General features: G+C 43.9%; 1 protein-coding gene across 5 annotated transcripts; it reads left to right on the plus strand.

Moving 5' to 3' along the window:
• Positions 1–13: 13 nt before the first annotated feature.
• FAM161B (FAM161 centrosomal protein B) lies at positions 14–14,536 on the plus strand. 5 transcript variants are annotated; one of them, XM_053263859.1, is made up of 9 exons: positions 14–149; positions 4,211–4,536; positions 6,842–7,395; positions 8,571–8,902; positions 10,937–11,064; positions 11,210–11,377; positions 12,692–12,791; positions 13,208–13,341; positions 13,689–14,536. In XM_053263859.1, exons 2-9 carry the CDS (start codon positions 4,418–4,420, stop codon positions 13,771–13,773), a joined length of 1,620 nt encoding a protein of 539 aa, XP_053119834.1. In that variant the 5' UTR covers positions 14–149; positions 4,211–4,417; the 3' UTR covers positions 13,774–14,536. The 5 variants fall into 5 exon arrangements, with proteins under 5 accessions (XP_053119834.1, XP_053119815.1, XP_053119825.1 ...); XM_053263840.1 differs by having other exon boundaries at positions 42–246; XM_053263850.1 differs by lacking the exon at positions 14–149 and adding an exon at positions 263–400.
• The last annotated feature ends 853 nt before the right edge of the window (positions 14,537–15,389 follow it).

The raw sequence follows: 15,389 nt of genomic DNA on the forward strand, positions 1-15,389 counted from the left end.
AATGAGATCAAAGAATTTTGTTCGGATAGGCGGGTCAAAGCCTCATGCCGAACAATCATTGGTCCCTGCGTAAGAGACAACAAAAGAGGCGGATGCCTATTGGCGGAGTCCCCAGGGCATGGCAAACTTGTAATGCTTGGTAGTAGGAGGTGAGCTGTGGGTGCCGAACCGAGATGACGGTGGTGGAATCCCAGGGAGCCTCGGGGGGGGGCCGAAGCGGAGCTCCCAGCGGAGGAGTCTAGACGGGTAGGTGTGACGGCGATGGCGGACTGTTTCCATGGAAACGAGAGACTTGACCACCGTCGTGTCGTTCTTGCCATGACTTAGCTGCCTTGGCCACACCCTAACAGAAAAGCTGGGTCCGGGCGGGTGGAAATGTGAGGAAGCCGATAGCGAGCAGGTGGTCGCGTTTTTCACAGCCCAGACCTGCTGCCACTGCAGTTGCCTATGAACGTTGTATTGTGTGTCAGTGCAAATTTTAAAATAACAAATAACCATAGAAGAATGACCTCTTTTATTGCAGCCTGGTGGTCCTTTGTATGTTTACTTAGAAGCAGCTCTCACTGAATAGATGATTGATTGATTGATTAAGTGCCGTCAAGTCGGTGTGGACTCTTAGCGACCACATAGAGAGATTGTCTCCAGGATGATCTGTCTTCAACTTGGCATTCACTGCTGTCTTAATCGAGTCCATCCACCTTGCTGCTGGTCGTCCTCTTCTTCGCTTTCCTTTAACTTTCCCCAGCGTTATGGACTTCTCAGGGGAGCTGGGTCTTCGCATAATGTGTCCAAAATAAGATAGTTTTGAAAAATCTGAAAACTCTGGATTGATTTGTTCTATGACCCATTTGTTTGTTTTCCTGGCTGTCCATGGTATCCTCAAAATTCTTCTCCAGCACCAAAGTTCAAAAGCATCAATACTGAAGAGTATCCAGACTAAATTAGTCATGAATAATTCCCATTAAAATGAATTGTACTTAAGTTAGTTATGAGTAACTTGTCTTGCTAATTTCAGAGGTGCTTAGTCATGATTAGTCTGGAGGCTCCCAACTGAGTTAAAGGGGCTTTACTCCAGTATAGAAATCTCTAGGTGGTGTACAAATTAAAACATAATATAAAATATAAAAACATTTAAAATTCATAAAAAACAGATAAAAATCACAGTAGATAAAAACACACACTAAAATTTAAAATTTCAGTTAAAAGCCTGGGAAAACAGGTATGTTTTCAGGGTCCTCCTAAAAGCAAACAGAGAAGGAGATGCTCTTATTTCAGCAGGGAGTACAGTAATCCCTCGACCTACGAACTACTCGACTTACGTTGTTTTCGAGTTACGAGCGACAAAAAAGACCGGAAGTAGTTGCCGGTTTAGATTCAGCTTACTCGACCTACGAATTTTTAGATGTGGCTTCCTCGAATTACGAATGTTTTCAGACTTCCGTGGTGCACTCCTCGACTTACGAAAATTTCGACCTCCGAACGTGCGTTCGGAATGGATTATTTATGTAAGTTGAGGGACCACTGTACGTTCCAAAGTCCTGGGGCAGCCACAGAGAAGACCTGGTCCCGAGTTGCCACCAAACGGGTTGAAGGCAACCATAACTGGACCTCTCCAGATTATCTTAATAGGCGACAGGGTTCATGATGGAGAAGGCTCTCTCTTAAGTACCCTGGACCTAGGCCGTTGAGGGCCTTAAAGTAATAACCAGTATTTCGTTCAGAAACGTATCGGTAGCCAGTGCAGTTCTTTTAGAATCGGTGTTTTATGGTCCCTTCGGGTAAACCCAGAGACCAATCTGGCTGCTGCATTCTGTACCAATTGTAGTTTCCAAACTACATACAAAGGCAACCCAACGTAGAGTGCATTACAGTAGTCAAGCCTAGAGGTTACCAGCAGATATACCACCATTTTAAGGTCATTTGTCTCCAGAAATGGACGTATCTGGCATATCAGCTGAAGCTGATAAAAAGCACTCCTGGCCACAGCGTCAACCTGAGAAACCAGAGAGAGTTTGGGTTCCAGCAGCACTCCCAGACTACGAACCTGATCTTTTAGGGGGAGTGAAACCTCATCCAAAACATGCAGATCTAAACCATCTCTCGAATTCCGACCCCCTACAGACAGTATCTCCGTCTTGTTAGGATTCAACTTCAGCTTGTTATCTCTCATCCAGTCCAATATCATCTCCAGGCAAGGGGGTCATGCCATTTCCTGATGAAGTTGGTATGGAGAAATAGATCTGGGTGTCGTCAGTATATTGATAGCATCCCAGACCAAACTTCCTGATGATCTCTCCCAGTGGTTTCATGTAGTTGTTAAAAAGCATTGGAGACAGTATGGAGCCTTGTGGAACCCCACACTTTAGCTCCCGTTTTTCAGAACAACAGTTTCCAAGTAACACCATCTGGAATCTGCCAGAGAGGTAGGAGCGGAACCACTGTAAAACAGTGCCACCCAAGCCCACCTCCTTCAAGCGACCCAGCAGGATACCATGCTCAATGGTATCGAAAGCCGCCAAGAGATCCAAAAGGATCAGCAGAGTCACACTCCCTCTGTTGATCGCCAATTGGAGATCATCCATCAGGCCGACCAAGGCAGTCTCAACCCCATAGCCCACCCGAAAGCCAGTCTGGAAAGGATCTAAATAATCTGTGTCATCCAAAACTGCCTGGAGCTGAGAAGCAACCACTCGCTCAGTCACCTTGCCCAACCAAGGGAGATTGGAGACAGGTCTGTAATTAGCTAACTCTGAGGGATCCAATGCAGGTTTCTTCAAATAAGGTCTAATAATATCCTCTTTAAGACAAGGAGGCATCCTACCCTCCCTTAGAGAAGCATTCTTGATATTTACCAGACCCTCTTTGATAATATGATTGGCAGATGAAATAAGCCAGGTTGGGCAAGGGTCAAGAGAGCAGGTGGTTGGGCACACAGTCTATTCTCCATACCAGCTTCATCGGGAAGCAGTTTGTCCACATCCTCAGAAGTAACAGACTGAAAGTAATCCAATTCAATCCCACAAGAGGAGTTGCTGGGTACCTCTACGATAGAGTGCAGTGCGTGGAGTCTAGTTCAGCATGAATAAAAGATATTTTATCTGCAAAAAAGTTGGTAAACACATCACAGCAAGTAACAGATGGCTCCAAGTTCAAATTCAAGGCAGAGGGGGTACGAACTTGTCTCCTCACAACCCTAGACAACTCAGCTGGGCATGAACTTGCAGAAGCAATGCGAGCACAGAAGAACCGCTTCTTTGCTGTCCGCACTGCCAGAGCATAGATCCTCAAATGAGCTCTGTGTTGCAATCTATCCGATTTGCATCGAGTCTTCCTCCACTTGCGCTCTAGTCGTCTACCTCGCCGCTTCAACTCCCGCAGTTCCTCTGGATACCACGGGGCTGACTTTAAAGCAGGTCGGAGGAGACGCTTAGGGGTGATTGTGTCTATCGCTCTAGTAAGTTCATTATTCCATATTTACACTAGAGCATCTACAGAATCACTAGCAGATCCAACTGGAAACCCTTCCAAGGCTTCTTGGAATCCTACTGGATCCAATAACCTTCTCAGACAGACCAACCTAATGGGTCTTTCACCCCTGCAGAGGTGGCTTGTGCCTGCAAGTCCTACCTTAACCAGATGGTGATCTATCCATGACAGTGGGGAGATAATAGGGGTCCCCATCCACTGAACATCACCCTGATCAGAGCAGAAGACCAAGTCAAGCATATGACCTGCATCATGCATCGGTCCAGAAACCACTTGGGATAGGCCCATAGTCATCATGGCAGCTATGAACTCTTGAACTGCCCCTGACAACCCAGTCCCAAAATGGACATTGAAGTCCACCCCCACCAACACCCTGGTCCATTCTAATGCTAGCTCAGCAACCAGGTCCGTCAGCTCAGATAGGGGCCCTGTTGGATAACAAGGTGATCGGTATACCAACAGAAGTCCCAATCTATCCTTGGTCCATAGACTTAGGAACACACATTCAATATAGGCCAACTCCTTGACAGGGATCCTGGTCAAGTGAGCATGCATAAGAGTTACCAAAAGGGACCAATTCACACAAGCAGGTGTTGGCATATTGAAAAACACAAATTGACTCTGCATCAGAGTGGAGCCCATAGTGAAATAAGCACTGTGTTGAATGTGGAAGGGTCTTCAAAATCTGTTTGAAGCCTGTGTTTTACTGTTCTGCTTTTTCTAGGCATTTCCGGTTAAAGTGCAGTCCGATTCAGAATCGGAAGAAGCAGCACAGGGTAAAGGTGTTGCTCTGGCCGACAGAGGTGAGCTGCTGGGCTTTCTCCAGCCTGGTGATGAGATAGTCTCTGCCTCAAGTTCAGAAGAGAGATTTTATGACTCATTGAAGGCCCTCAAAAAGAAAAACCAGCAATGTTTGTTAGAACTTGGTCTGATGTACCAGATAAAGCTGGAGAACAAGCAGAAACCACCCAAGGAAGATGAGGAACTGGAAGACTTTTTTCAGGACAATGGACGATTGACGTTGCCAGCAAAGTTCTATGAAGCTTTGAGGTAAGATGCAACAGACCCATACAGTGGTCCCTCAATTCTTTTCATCTCTGTGCAGAATGAGTTTTGTTCTGGGCTGCAGTATCAAGGCACTGTGTATGCACATGCAGTCAGAGTGGGGCCTTCCTAATTCAACCTGAGCGGGATCTAAAATTAACTGAGCGGACATCAGAAAACTTGTGAGCACACGCATGTGCGCACGCCTTAGAGGGAACAGTGGACCCATAATATTTTTCCATGGGATTAGCAGGTTTTACTATGCAGTTACTGAGTGAAAATGAAATTCATAGCATGCTTCATTTTATAGCCATAAAGTGTTTATAGTCTGAGTGCAATTATTGTGCAGCAGAGCTGATAAAATAATGCAGTAGGCTCCAACTGTTAGATTTAAGTTGATGCAGCTTGATGATGTGGACAGGATCCTCTGCAGTGAGAGCAATATTTTGGCTTATAAGAACTGCCAAAGCAAGGAAGGCTAGATGAGAGAGAGAGATCATACATGCATTTTCGAGAGAGGCAAAGATGCTATCTTGTCTTAAGGAGACAGTAGTTAAACTGCATCTGAAGAAGTAATCCTGCCTGCTTTGATAATTACTGGCCAGTTTCTAATATCCACTTTCGGCACAAGGTGACTGAGCATGTAGTGGTGTCCCAACTGCAGAAGGTCTTGTTTGACACAGATCACTTCTATTTGAGCCATTGACCTATGAAGCCCCTCCGGAATTGATCTTGTCCCCCCTATTGTTCAGCGTCTACATGAAATTGCTGAGGGAGGTTGTCTGGTGATGTGAGCTGCATTGTCATCAGTAAGTGGGTGACTTAGCTCTATTTCATCTTGTTAACAGGCACTAGGGAGGTGGTGGATGTTTTAAACCTGGGGCTGGAACTGCTGATGGGCTGGATGGGGCCCAAAAAACTGAGGCTTAATCCAGATAAGACAGAGGTGCTATCAGTCAGTAGGAAAGCCAGTCAAGAAGAGGGGGTTCAACCTGTTCTGGATAGGGTTGCACACCCTTTGAAAAAGCAGGTATGCAATTTTGGGGTACTCCTGGATCTGACTTTGCTCCCGGATGCCCCGATGGTAGCCATGAATGTCTTTGCACAGCTTCAGCTAGTGCACCAGCAGCACTCTACCTTGAACAGGCAGAGCTAGCCCTGGTCACATTTAGATTACTGTAATGCATTGTTCATGGCATTGTCCTTGAAAATTATCAGAAAGATTCAGCAAGTGCAAAATGCTACAGTCAGAGTGTTATCGGGGTCAGGTGGTGTAATCATATCTCCCCAATTCTGGAGCAATTTCACTGGAAACCAGTTCCCTTCTGGGTCTAATTCAAAACCTTTAAAGCCCTAAACAGCATGGGCCCATAAGGTCTGTAGGGATGGGGCCATAGCTCAGGAGTAAGGCATCTGCTTTGGAGGCAGAAGGCCCCCAGCTTCAGTCCCTGGCATCTCCAGGTAGGACTGGGAAAGACTCCTGCATGAAACCTTGGAGAAGCCAAAGTTTATCAGTGTAGACACTACTGAGCTAGATGGACCAAGGGTCTGACTTGGCATAGGGCAGCTTCCAAAGTTATTATGTTTGCTCCCAGCAGAATCTGCCCAGTACATGAAATCAGCTGGGGGAGGGGCTTCTGTGTGTCAACACCAGCTAAGGCCAGTTTGTCATGCACACATGGCAGGGCCTTCTCGATGACTGGGTATAGGCTCTGGAATGTTCTTCCCATACCCTTCCGGCCTTTCAGTTTTCCACTGCCACTTAGTTTTTGCCCAATTTGCCCAATTAAACAATTTTAGTTTAATTGTGTTAGTGTTTGGAATCATCTGCTCTTTTAAATTGGTTCTGTTGCTGTTTTATTGTATATTGTGAATTTTGTATTTGGGTTGTGTGTGGTTTACTATATACATCACCTTGGGACAATATGAAAGGCGAATAATAAAATTTTCATATAATTTATTTTATTTATTTTTACATTTATATCCCACTCTTCCTCCAAGGAGCCCAGAGCAGTGTACTACATACTTGAGTTTCTCCTCACAACAACCCTGTTAAGTAGGCTAGGCTGAGAGAGAAGTGACTGGCCCAGAGTCACCCAGCTAGTATCATGGCTGAATGGGGATTTGAACTCGGGTCTCCCCGGTCCTAGTCCAGCACTCTAACCACTACACCACGCCGGCTAGACTTGCTATACAAGTGCTTAGTAATGGTACACTCCCTTCTTTTACTTATTGGAAATAAAATGCCCCAAAATATAGCCTTTCCACTTATTTCTGTGCTCTCATAACACTATTTGTATCCTACCCTCAGATCTGGTAACATTAAAGAATTCAACTCTTTGACTGATCTCACTGGGAATAACTCAAAAGATGAACAAAACCACTGTTCATTTCCTCAGTCCTGTTCAAGACTAAAGAGCACTTCAGCTGCATGGATCTCCTCTATTACCATCCCACAACCCTTCAGGATGACACTTCGAGAAGCTCATAAGAAGTCTCAGTTGTTAAAATCGAATGTATTGCTTGAAGCTGAGACAACCACATATAAAAGGCAAAGCCAAGAAGAAGCCGAATGCCAGAAACAGTTCAGGGCACAACCTGTGCCTGCTCACGTCTATCTGCCACTCTATCAGGAAATAATGGAAAAGAATGAAATTCGCAGGCAAGTGGAAACACAGAAGAGAAGGGAACTTCTTCTTTCAATGCAAAAACCCTTCAGCTTCCAGGAAAAAGAAGAAAAAAGAAAGGAAACAATCAGACAGAAGATTCTGGAAATGCTAGCTCCAGTTGAGAAATCAGTATCAAAAGTCAGGAAGAAGATCCCCAAATCCATCTATGAACCAGTGTTTGGGGATAAACTCAAAGGTAAATATTTTAGTGTATCTCCTAAACAAGAAATCTCATGTCTTGATTGCCTTAAAAACTCATTGTAGGTATGAATATGTCTTTTGACTGTACTAGAAAGAGTATCCACTACACAAATTCAGTATTGATCAGAACAAAAGCAGGAGAACAGAAAGTAGCATTTCTGTCCTGCCAGATTGCAAACAGTGTAAGCGCAAGTAGGGCCTGTCAGACGAATGGGCAAAAACAGAATTCTTGGTTTAACAACTGTTGAATCAGCACTTGAAACAAGAGTTGTAAGTCTTGATCAGCAGTTGCACTGTGCAAATTAGGAGAGAGTTTCTCCAGTGTTACGACTTTGCATTGGTAGATGCAAGACATCTAAGCAAGAAACCAGCAGTGGACTCCCTCATCTATCAAGGAATGGAGTAGCATAGCGCATGAATCAGAAAGCACAAAGGGGGTTTCTGCCAGATTACTTGCTCAGGCAAGTAAACCACACACCGAGGGGGTGTGTGTATGTGTGTGTGTGTGTGTGTGTGTGTGTGAGTGAGAGAGAGAGAGAGAGAGAGAGAGAGAGAGAGAGAGAGAGAGGGCGGGGGGGAGGTCACCTCCCGTCTCAGTGACATAACTAAAGAGCCATTTCACCATTCTTTAGTTCTTGCCCTGTAGTTACACACTGCTAATTAAGGCTACGTGAAAAGTAAAGACCATGCTTTTGTTTGAAGGTTTTGCTCAGCTTCCATTGTTCTCAGCAGACTCCCTGCCATCCTCAAGGCCCTTGTATCTGCCACAGTTTACCATCTAGAGGAAGCCATGTTACAAAACATGATGGCTAGGAATTTAAAGTTCTCTTCAAGGATGCTAACCTTTCAACACCCCTTTACCCTGTTAAGTGGCTTCCAACACTGTGGATTTACAATTCTAGATTTTGCTTTAACACTCAGCCTGCATTAATAGTAGTTGCTGATTATTTTTACATTTATATTCTGCTCTTCCTCCAAGGAGCCCAGAGCGGTATACATGGTTGTTTATTCCCACAGCAACCCTTGAGGTAAGTTAGAAATATTTGCCTAAGTATGAATACTTGAAGCCTTCAGTATGCACTCTGCTTCACCATTTTCTACTGTGGCAGTAGCTACACATGCATATGTTCTTCTGGTCAGGACTTCTGTTACCATTGTTTAATTCTCCAGAAGCTGAATTATTCAGGAAAATCCGTATTCAGATGAGAGCCAAGGACTTACTGGAAAGCTCCTGTGCTCCTATTGAGCTTGGCAAAAGACAAAGAGAGAAAGAATCTCGAATTGCTTCCAGAAACAGAGAGGAAAAACTCAGCTTTCTGCAGGACAACTTTAGTTTTAAACCAAGAATTAACACATCTGTGCCTGATTTTGAAGGACTCTACTGGGCATTTCAGAGAGAAGCATTATGTAAACGGGAAATCAAAGAAGCAACTCATAGTAAACCATTCAGATTGAGAACATCTAATCTTCGCTGCAAACATCAGGTGCCTAATAAGATGATGGTAAGAGTTATTGTTAATCTTGTACCTCTTTGTATTGCCTCTCATATCAATCCTAAGTATCAGTGTATAATGCTAGATGTACTTTGCTATCCATTTCCTCAACACTGAGATAATTTCCCACTGTGAAGTTAAGTCTTACTAGGAACAATCTTGTTACAGATCAAAATGAGAGCTAAACTTGTTATGGGACAAAATGAGAGCCAAGAATGAGCACCAACACAAGCCTGAAGTTGAATACTAGGTCCACTTGTGGTAAACAATTGTCCTGTCTGCTTTCTAGAGCAATAGGAGAAATAGTGTAAAAATGAGATATGTTGCCAAGATTAATATAAATATCAAAGCTAGTATATAAGAGCCTCCAAATCTGCCTTCACTAGGGGGCAGATGGACAATATGCGATGTCCAGCATATTGCACACTAGTATTTTTAAGCCCGTTATAACAACGGGCGCTAGCTTCCCCCCCCCCCTTTAAGCATTCTTCCTTTCTATTGGTTTAAGTTTTTAAAAAGAAAATGCTGCCGCCGCCGTTGCTACCGAACTTCCACCCTCCCTCCCAGCTTCCGAGACCTCCTAACCCTGGCCCATGTCAGTTGGGCGTAGAAAGACCTTAAAAGATGAGGGAGAGAGGAACTCGCAAGCAGAGCTCCTCTCTCTGCAAAGCCTCTTCCGGAACTGGCACTTTGGGTGCGAAGGAAACCTATTGGGTCCTTCACGTCCATAGTGTCAGTTCAGGCAGAGCCTTTGCTCAGAGAGGAGCTCTGTTTGCGAGCTCCTCTCTCCCTCTTCAATTAAGGACTTTTTTTGCCCAACTGACATGGGTAAGGTGGTCTCGGACATTGGGAGGGGGGGTGGGAGTTCGGCGGCAACGGTGGCGGCTGCATTTCCTTTTTAGTGCTGTCCATGGCCTCCGCTCGGCCCCCGGTCCCGGTCTCCGTTTCCTCTTGGCGAGGCGGTGGCCATTTTCCCCCGCCGACTTCTCTCCTGCCTTGTGGTGGCCGCTTCTGGCCTTTCCGCAGCCGGGTGAAGCGGCCAAGATGGCGGCCTGGTCCTTGTCTCCATTTCTGTCTCGGCGCGTTCTGGGCATGCGCTCCGCGCATGCCCAGAACATCCGAGGGAGGCACAGACACCAAGCGTTTTATTAGAGAGGATAGAAAGTGTGGCCTGGTCTATACATGTGTTGGAATGACGTAGTTGAATGCAGAGGTGGTCAAATGGACTGCACCACTTCAGACTGCAGGTAGGGCATCACACCATTTTAAAATACTCCACATGTTAACATTCCCTGTGTCTTGTTGCTGCACAACAAGCAAAGAACTGGGAAAGAATCTCTTCACTCTCAAGTACTAGATCTTGTTGTTGTTTTCTAAATACCCAAACATGTCCCCCCTCCCTTTTTTTAATGTTGAAGAGCTTTCAAAGATTAAATCTTCTGCCTGTAGTCTGATCCAATCCATTCTACCATCTCATTTCACTGCATACATCAACCCAGCCTTACAACCTTGGGTAAAAAGCATTTCAGAAATAATTTCTTTTGTATGAAACCTAAGGGATGTTTTCTGAATAACTCGAAAGAAGTGAAAGATGCCTGAGCCCTTGCATTGATAAGACAAAGATCTCTAAAAGTACAAATGTAGGTGTCACAAGAGATGAGAGCCAGCGTGGTGTAGTGGTTAGAGTGCTGGACTAGGACCGGGGGGGGGGGGGCAAGAGTTCAAATCCCCATTCAGCCATGATACTAGCTGGGTGACTCTAGGCAAGTCACTTCTCTCAGCCTAACCTACTTCACAGGGTTGTTGTGAGGAGAAACTCAAGTATGTAGTACACCACTATGGGCTCCTTGGAAGAGAGAGATATCAATGTAAAAATAATAATAATGAGCTTTTACTTCATACACCTCATGCTTATCACCACCAGTCTTCCCTCTAAGAGGGATTCCCAGGTGTTGTTGACTACAACTCCCATAATCCTCTTGCTGCCCAAAGTGCTGTACAAAATGAGGTAAAAATCACAAAGCTGAATTCCCTTGCTTTCAGGATTTTCAGCAGCCTTCTAAGACACCAATACAAAGGAGTCGTTCTTTGACTTGCCTCTCATCCCTCTCCTCCAACACACTTCCAGTTCATATCACAGATGCAGCGAGAAAGAGGGAGTCTGCTATTAAGTGAGTAATAATACCTGTGACTATATCCTTAAACAATAAAATGTTAGTGAATTTGGATATGTGCTCTGGCCCTTCATTGTTCTTTATTTTGGAAAGCTTAATAATTTCACTGTGAAATAATTTTTCTCCACATCCATCATCATAGACGTCTCCAAGAAGATAAAACATACAGAGAGAACGAAGGACTTCGCTGGGCAGAGCTACAGAGAAAGAAAAGTCAGGCTATGCTTTGGTCTGTGAATTGTCGAGCAAAAGCAATGGACCCACATACAAGTTTGAAGGAGACACACAAAGAAAAGCTGAAACAACACTGGTTAGTGTTCTGTTTTGCATAGGTAGCAAGTTATTTGGAGTAATATCCTTCACTTGATAGCATATATGTGGAATGGGATTGGGCTCAAGTGCTCATGACCAAAACTCAGAAATCATTTCTACCAGTCAAATACACTTCATGCTCATCACCACCAATCTTCCCTCTAAGAGGGATTCCCAGATGTTGTTGACTACAACTCTCATTATCCTCAAGCAAAGGCTATTGCAGTTGGGGATGCTGGGAGTTGTAGTCAACATCTGGGAATCCCTCTTAGAGGGAACACTGATCACCACTACTGTCTCCAGGCACAATTGGACACCCTAGGTTTACAGAACATTTTGTACTGGAAAAGGAATTCAGATTCAGCATTAAACCATTTCCATAAAGAAGCTACATCTTATTACTGAGTTGCAAACTCGCACCCAGAGACGTAATTTTTGGGCGATATAGAAATTGATTAAAAAACACCAACAAAGCAAATTTAGGTAACTGAGCAAAGAGGCACCTTTTAACATGGTGATTATCTTAAATATAGCAGGGGGAGAGCAACTGGCCATATCCAACCCCAGCACAGCATCCCTCCAGTGGCTGTTGCTGGTATCTGCCTTATGTTTCTTTAGACTGTGAGCCATTTGGGGACAGGGGACCATCTTAATTAATTATATATATTTTTCTGTGTAAACCGCTTTGAGAACTTTGGTTGAAGAGCAGGCTATAAATATTCGTAGTAATAGGTAGAGAAGCTCTAACACAGCCATATGTGAGAGAATTGTCTTTTGTGTACATAAACTATTTTTAACAATGGCTGTAGAATTTAACACCTGATTTTGTAACACAACGTTTACTGTATACAGCATTTTAAGATTTCAGAATCTCTTAAGCTAACACATTTGCCTTGCTACAAATGTGTGGAATCGAGGCAAATGTTAGTGCAGAAAGCTGTGTGCATAGTGCTATGCTCATGGTAACACTCTCTGTCCTGCCTCTGAAGTTCTCGTTACTGAAATAATGTTGATCAAGCAGAAGAGGAATCCAGATTCCAGCCAGGCAGTACCTTTTCCCCTGCCCAACTGGTGATCCCATTAGTGAGAATTTTAGAGCTTTTCAGCAAGGCTTCACTCTTAAGGAGTGCAAGTCCACAGCTATCTTCCACACTTGCACAGCAGCATGGCTTGATGCCAAAACATGTTTCTGTGGATGAATTGCCATCACTGAATTTGGCTAGTTGCCTGCCAGTTAAAAGCACGCTATGGAATTAGAGAAGTAAGTATGCCTGGTGTGAAGAATTTCTAATGGTAAGGAAATCTGTTTCAGGCAGAATGACCGAAAAAGAACAAAGGAGTATAAAAAAGAACTAGAAGAGATGAAGATGAGAGTGAAAAACAGACCATATCTATTTGAACAGGTCACAAAGGTAACTATTTTGGAGTAGCTGAATTGGCAGAGCTTATGGAAGATCAAATGGGGAGAACTGCCAGATTTGCAGTAGGGAATCAGTATTCAAGTAAACCTTTTGCCTTCTAGGGAACTGGCAGGGAAAACCCTTGGTAGAAGGTTGGGAGACAAATACACAGGCTGTAGCTACTGGGAGTCAAGACACTAAGACAGATAGCTTCCAATATAGATTTATTCATTTATATGCACACACATTTGAATATATAATCGTCCTTGAAAAATTCCCTCATACATACAGTTTAAATCACTTTTTCTAGTACTGAGAGAAATATTCTTCTGCCTTCCTAGTTAAGAGAATTCACTTGAATAATTTTAAATATCATGAAGGCTGTGGCGGGAGACAGCTACTAAAATGGCTAACTTTTTATTCCCTAGCATGGTGCCCGTCAGGAAGCACAGAGGCTCTTTCGAGACACCTTACAGCAGTTTGGGCTGAATGAAGAATTTGTAAGAAACAAAGGAAGAGAAGCCATTGACTTAGCAGAAAAGGAGCACTCTGAATCGCAAAGGTATTAAGGACGTTAAATAACTTTCAGCGATATAGAAATAGGCTCTCACTTTCTCTGTTAGGTAAGGAACATAGGCTTATGTTGAAAATCAATAAATTTGTACTTTGTGACCAAAACTCTGGGCTAGCCATGAAGCTTCCTGGTTGCATTTTCTCCTAACCCTATTTCACAGGGTTGTTGTGATGATAAAAAGGAAACTATATAGGCTACCCCGAGCTTCTAAGAGGAAGGGTGGGATTCAAATGTGAAAGAGACATTTGCAAGTATGATTGAGTAACCACAATAATTAGACTACTGTATTATATTAGTACACTGAATTTTTTTTTATTTTTATTTTTTATTTACAGAGTTTGTAAGTCCCTGAGGGATACTGATTCTGGCACCATACAACAGCCATCTCAAGAAGGGCAGATAATTAACCTAGGAACCTAGAGGAAGCCTCCATGTCCCTACAACTCATTCTTTTAATCAAATGTAACTACTTTAGGATTGGGCAACTTCAGCATGAAAAAATGTAGATTAAAAAGTTAGCTTTATCAAAACATGTGATCATGGGGTAGACAATAGCTAATGAACGTTGCACGTCTTTTGGCAACTTCAGAAGTGAGATCTCTTAGGTAAAGTGTGCCGTCTTGTTGGTGTCAACTCCTGGTGTCCAAAGTAGGACTATGAAGGTAGAGGTATGCTGCGTATGTGTATCATACTTGGTGTAGCCCCTGGAATCCGTAGTCAGCTTAGGTCTTACAGATCAATCATGCTGATGGCAACTATGCAAACTTGGGGGTCCTGCTTCTTGCACTATCTCAAATGTTAATAAAAGTCAATGATGCCATTCACACAATCATATGGGGGTGGTTTGAGGCAGAGAAAACTCCTACCCTGTTCCTGACAGATGAGCAGAGCCTCTGTTTGGCTCTGCAAACCCCACATCCAGACAAATATGGCAGCCACAATTTCCACTGTGGAATAGGAGTTGGGTCAATGAGAGTTTTTCCTACTTCAGGGTGTCTTGGCTGCCACCACTCAGATCTAATCTGGCAGGATCTGAGATCAGAAGTTCATTTCTTCCCACTCTTGTCTGTGTAGTAGCGTAGGGGTCTCTCTTGGTGACATGATAGGAAAATAAAATGTACTTATTCCTTGAAACTATAACAATAATAAACACCTGCTCTTAAGCATGATGACTACAAAGTTACGGATGTACATAGGTGTAGTGGTTCCAGAGTGATGTCAAAATTCTTATAACTTACAACTTATAGCAGTGCAGGTTTCCCCCAGCTGTTACACAGTTACACACAAAATTCTTTCTTTCTTTCGTTTTCTCCACAGAGGGGTTAGGTGCCTAGCTTGATCACTTTGACCTGCCTCCCCTCTCAGGAGTTTGAGGTATTTTCCTGAACAGGTAATAGGCTTCCTACCAGAGAGCAGTTTTGTCCTCTACCTCTACCTAAGCTTCACTTCTCTCTTTCTCAAAGAAGTTCCTCCTGTTTACAACTGCTTTCTTGATCTAAGCCTCCAGATCCCCTTCTTAACTCCGACCAACTATCATCCAACTGCTTACTCTGTCTGCCCCCCTACAGGGTTTCCTTGTCCCTCCTACAGGGTTCTCACTACTGCTGCCGCCACCAATCAACCTCCTGCACAGACTTACACCAACAGTTTACACATAGTTCTAGACATTAACATTTAAACAAGCACCACATATAACAACCACTACTGGAAAATAAAAATCATAGGGTCCTCCCTGATTGAAAGAAGTATCCCAGAATGCATTGTGTTCCCAGTAAAGAGGCAGCCCTCACTGCACCATCAGCTCTGCTCTGCTTGGCCCCTCTAGTCGCAGCACTCCGACAATCATGGCTACAGGCTGCTGGGGACTGGTGGAAATGGCGATTTCACCCGCACAAACTCCAAGGTATGACAGCTCACTAAAGACAAAACAGAATTAAGAGCACTAAATTTGACCAATCACAAAGTCCTCAGCCCTCCACATTATTCTATATTCTCAAGATGGCTCTCTCCTGACCCCCACATCCCACAAAGATTCC

This window comes from Hemicordylus capensis, chromosome 1, assembly GCF_027244095.1.
Source record: "Hemicordylus capensis ecotype Gifberg chromosome 1, rHemCap1.1.pri, whole genome shotgun sequence".
Lineage (NCBI taxonomy): Eukaryota > Metazoa > Chordata > Lepidosauria > Squamata > Cordylidae > Hemicordylus > Hemicordylus capensis.